Below are 4,990 nucleotides of genomic sequence, written 5' to 3' on the forward strand. Positions count from 1 at the left end.
CAGTTAATTTGCATATCTCAGTGATTAGCCAATGGGAAGGGTAGCAGCCGTATGGCTAATTACCATGTTTCTCTTTTATTAGATAGGATATTTGACATATAACATCATGTAACTGTGTACAATGTGTTGGGTTAATACATGTATATACTGCAAAGTGATTATCACCACAGTGCAACTTTCAAGTATATAATACAGCATTAACTGTAATCACCGGATATACATTAGATCCCTAGAACTTGTTCATCTTATAACTGGACGTTTGTACTCTGACCAGCATGTGTGTGCATTTTTTACATAAAGATCTTCTGGAAGGATGTACTAGAATCTAGTAGTGGTGGTTCCTGTGGGGGCTGGGGAAGGACTAGATGGATGGGGCCTGCAGTGTAGGAGAGATATTTTTTGGTATTTCTGAGCCATGTGAATGTGTTATTATTTAGAAATTAAACTTTTAGAAAAAGAAAAAAAGGGAAAGTGAATAATAGTCTGAGAGGGGCCCATGGTGGTGAAGCAGGGCAGGGCTCGGTGGTGTTTTCTGCACAGGGCCTGATGTAGTAGATGCTCAATAAACATTTGTTGACTGAATGGAAGAGTAGTTTTTCCTGATTCGCTGCCCATGTCCCTGGACTGTGGTACTTCCTGGGTCCTACTTGGTATTTGAACTTGAGACCTTTCTTTCGGGCCACCCCTGGGAGATCAAGGCGTGGACACTCATATCTTCCTGCTTCTCTCCTCCAGGCATTTCTGCATCGCATCCGGCAGAACGTGGTGGACTCAGCGGAGAAGGGCCTCACGGAGGACAATATCAAGGTGTGGACACCTGAGTTGGTCCCTTTGCAGACTGTCCCTGCTGCTGTGTGCCTTGCTTCCTCCCTGCGCGATGCTTAGAGGGTGCTCGGGGGTCTGGGATGCCTCGCTCGCAGCTGCTTTTGTCTTCCTGTAGCAGGCTCCCTGCAGCCCCCAGGGCCTCTCAGTCCTGTGAGCAAACTGTGCCTGGTGGGTCAGGAGGACTCAGCCTCAGGCTTCCACTCCCCGACTCAGGACTTTCTCCTTGCTCAACATGACCATCTTGTCTTCTAGCCTCCTTGTGCCAAGCCCCCTGGCTTCCAGCCAGCAGAAAATCCCTTCCCAGGCGCCCCTGGGAGCCTGACACCTCCAGCCCCTGCACTGGGCATTGAATGTGCAGGCAGGGAGATGAATAATTGGGTCGAGGCTTCGTTTTGGCAGTGGCTCTGGGGAGTTTCGGGAGGACGTCAATAGGCCCTCTGTGTGCACGGTGGAGGCCCCAGTGCTCCCCGGGCCTGGCTTTCTCGTGTGACCTCACTCTCTGGGAAGCTGCCTTCAGTCCTTGGGGCTCCAGGGTCCTGGTCCCAGGGGAGAAGGGGAGACAGGGCAGGAGGGGGTCAGAAGTGCGAGCCTGTATAGCACACAAAGGACTTGGTCAAGCAGGACTCCCCCCACCGCCCCGCCCGCCTGCCCACATGTCTTGATTAATCTGGACAGTGACCTGCACGTTGACAATTCTCAGCTCAGTGTTTTGGGTAAGAAAGCTGAGGCTTAGAGATGGAAAGAGAGCTGTTGTGGGTCACTGCATGGCTGGTCCCTGGTAGCACGGGGATCGGAACTTTTCATTCATTCATTCATTCATTCACTCATTCATTCAGCAAGTATTTACTGAACACATACTGTTTATTACATCTCTTTATTACAATCTGTTACAACTTAAAAGTTATTATAATTTCATATTGCAATTTATTACAGTGTATTTTTTTTTAATTACCTCTTGCCCTGGCTGGTGTGACTCTGTTGGACATTGTCCTGTGTACCAGGAGGTTGCTGATTCAGTTCTCTGTCAGGGCACATGCCCAGGTTGTGGGCTTGATCCCCAGTTGGAGGCATGCAGGAGGCAGCTGATCAATGATTCTCTCTCATCATTGATATTTCAATCTCTCTCCCTCTCTCTCTTAACATCAGTAAAAACTATTCTTTAAAATAGTGATCTTTTTGTGAGGTATAACTCATATATAGTAAAGGTTGCAGTTCTAAATGCGGGCTCCTCTGTGTCCCATCCCAATAATGCCCCCTCCCCAAGGATAACTGCTCATTGGTTAGCATTAATTGATTTTGCCTGTCCTTGAATTTTATATAAAAATGGGTTCTTTCATTATGTCTGGGGCCTTTTGCTCACTGTTATGTCTGTAAGATTTGCCCATGTTGTTGACCCACTCTTTAGTAGTGGGGAATGAATGTACCACAATTTACTCATCCATTCTCCTGTGGTGGTTATTTGAGTTATTTCCAGTTTTGGCTATTATGACCATTCATGTTACATCTTTTGGTGGACACAGGCTCTCAGTTCTTTTGGGTGTAAACTCAGGAAGACAGATATTTATTTTGAAGTTTCACAGCCATTTCTTGAAGCAAGGGTAACAGTAGGATCTATCATATGAGTCTTTGACATAAGCAGAGAGATTCAACCATGTGATCTTGACAGATGAGAGAAAGAAAACTAACCACAGACGATGCGGGTGATTCTTCCAGCCACTTCTTGGGATGAGCGTCGTCCCCCAGGATGAGGCCCTCGTGCTCTCAGGCTTGCAGCACCTCAGCCTTCCCTACCCACCCTCAGGCCGTCTCCCTCTGCAGACTCTCTGGTGCATTCTCGGGTCCACGGGATCCACAGGGCTGATCTTCATTCTTTCAGGCCTTGACTTAAATGTCACCTTCTCAGAGTGGCTGTCCCTGGCTTCTGTATTTAAATTTGCCAACTTCTTCTGCCCTGTCCTGGCACTTTCTCCCTGTTTTATTTGTCTCTGATTGCACCTAGGAAACTGTAGTTATTTGTTTGTTGTCTGTCCCCTTTCACTAGAATGTCACCTCCATGGCGGTCGGCACTTGTCTGTTCCCTGCTGTATCCCCAGGCCTCTAACAGTGCCTGGCACATAGTAGGTGCTCACTCAGTACTTGCTGAATGAACAAATGAATAAGAAACCCAAGAAGGAACCGTAAACCAGTAGTAACACTGGTTACCTCGAGCCACGGTGGGTGGAAAGTGGGGAGATGGTGGGAAAGGGACTCCTCACTGAATTTATATGACTGTGTTTTTGATTTTTGAATTATGTGAGTGCCTTCTTCAAAATTAAATTGAAAATGCATCTGTTTAAGAAGATTTGACTTTGGGTGGTGGCCATACAATGCAATATACAGATGCTGTATCATAGAATTGTATACCTGAAACCTATATAATTTTATTAACCAATATCATACCAATACATTTAATTAAAAATGCTTTTGTTTTTTTTTAAAAAGAAACAGAAAAAGCCATTTATGCAGTTCAAAATAACCTAAAGTAAATGAAAGTCTCCCCTGAGTCTCCTTCCCAGAGGCCCTTAAGTTACCAGCACGTGTCCTTGTCCAGGCAGTCCCTGCTCCTGCCAGCATGGAGAGGAGTGACCTTTTTGTGTGTTATTTTACACAAATGGGCCAATACTGGAATTCTGTTTGGCACCCTGATTCCCCCCACTCAACAATATATATCAAGGATCATTCCACGGCCCATATCTATAAATCCAGATCTGCAGATTCTTTTTAGAGGCCACATAGTATTTTAGTATGTGGAATGTAGCTAATGGTGACCAGTCCAGTTGATTCAACTATTTGATGAGTCCTCATTAATGAACATTTGGCCTTTCCCCAGTCTTTCGCTACTGCAAATAAGGCTGCAGTATATGTTCGTGGCCATTCACCCAGTTCTTATCCTTGGCACAGTTAACACTTTGGGCTGGACAATTGTTTGCTGGGGGGCAGGGCGGGGGGCTGACCTATGTATGATAGGATGGTTAGCAGCATCACCTATGAGATGCCAGTAGAATCTTCCCCCACAATTTGTGACAAACAAAAATGTCTCCAGGCATTGGCAAATGTCACTTGGGAGGCAAAATTGTTGCTAATTGGAAATGACTGATTGGAAGGTCAAATTCTGAAATGTAGAAATGCTGGGTGAGAGTGTATGTGCATTTCAAGCTTTATAGATTCATTAGGGGACATGGGCACTCATATGGGTTGTGAGAGTTGAAAGAGCATATGTCGAACATGCTTCCCTGTTGTATTTTCTTCTGCTACATCATTTTAATGGTGCATTGAAGTACCTTGATTGTTTTAAAAACCAGTCATATGGTTGGCCATACCAGACTGAGTTGTGGCCATGCTGAAGACTGAGATGAATGTCTAGTAAATTCTCCGCACGCTGATTGTGCGGCTCAGTTCTGCTGCTTACCGGGTGTGTGTGTGTGTGTGACCTTGGCAATCTTAATTATTTTCTCTGAGCCTCTGTTCTTCATCTACAAATTGGGGATAATGATGGTTTCTACCTCATGGAGTCAGAGTGAGGATTAGCTGCCATAAATGCGTATAAAGTTCTTAGCACAGGATTAGGCATTAATCCTGTTGAGTTAATGTTGGCAATCTTTTTTATCATGATCATTGTTTTTATTAGCGTAGTCTGGCTCACTCGGTGTGCGGGTGTCCACGTCACCGCGCCCTCGCTTGCTCTGGAGGTTATGCATTTATTTCATGCTTGATTTTGCTCGTCCTCTGTGCCTTGATTGACACTGTCCTTGGGCCTCGCTCTTCCCGACAGATCCTGTTCTCGAACATCGAAGACATCCTGGAGGTCCATAAGGATTTCTTGGCTGCCTTGGAGTATTGTTTGCATCCGGAGCCTCAGTCTCAGCACGAACTTGGGAACGTTTTCTTAAGATTCGTGAGTACAATGCCCCAGCCCTGTCGGAGCCTCCAGGTTTTGGGAAGTGGGCTTCTCCCCTGATTGAGAAGTAGGGATCATCAGGCCTACATGCTTGGGTTGATGGAAAGACTCAAAGAGATAAAGCAGTGAAGTGTGTAGCATAGAGCAGTGGTTCTCAGTCATGGGTGATTTTGCCTCTGGGGATGTTTGGCTATGTCTAGAGACACTTCTTACTGTTACAGCTTTGGG

General features: G+C 45.8%; 1 protein-coding gene across 1 annotated transcript in view; it reads left to right on the forward strand.

Annotated features, from left to right (window-relative positions):
• PREX1 (phosphatidylinositol-3,4,5-trisphosphate-dependent Rac exchange factor 1) overlaps positions 1-4,990 on the forward strand; it is a 126,608-nt gene that overhangs the window by 17,689 nt on the left and 103,929 nt on the right. Inside the window, exons 2-3 of the mRNA XM_014543913.1 lie at positions 736-807; positions 4,637-4,759. Coding sequence (XP_014399399.1) covers positions 736-807; positions 4,637-4,759 — 195 coding nt within the window. The remainder of the gene's footprint in view (positions 1-735; positions 808-4,636; positions 4,760-4,990) is intronic.

This window comes from Myotis brandtii, unplaced genomic scaffold (genome assembly GCF_000412655.1).
Source record: "Myotis brandtii unplaced genomic scaffold, ASM41265v1 scaffold342, whole genome shotgun sequence".
Taxonomy (NCBI): domain Eukaryota; kingdom Metazoa; phylum Chordata; class Mammalia; order Chiroptera; family Vespertilionidae; genus Myotis; species Myotis brandtii.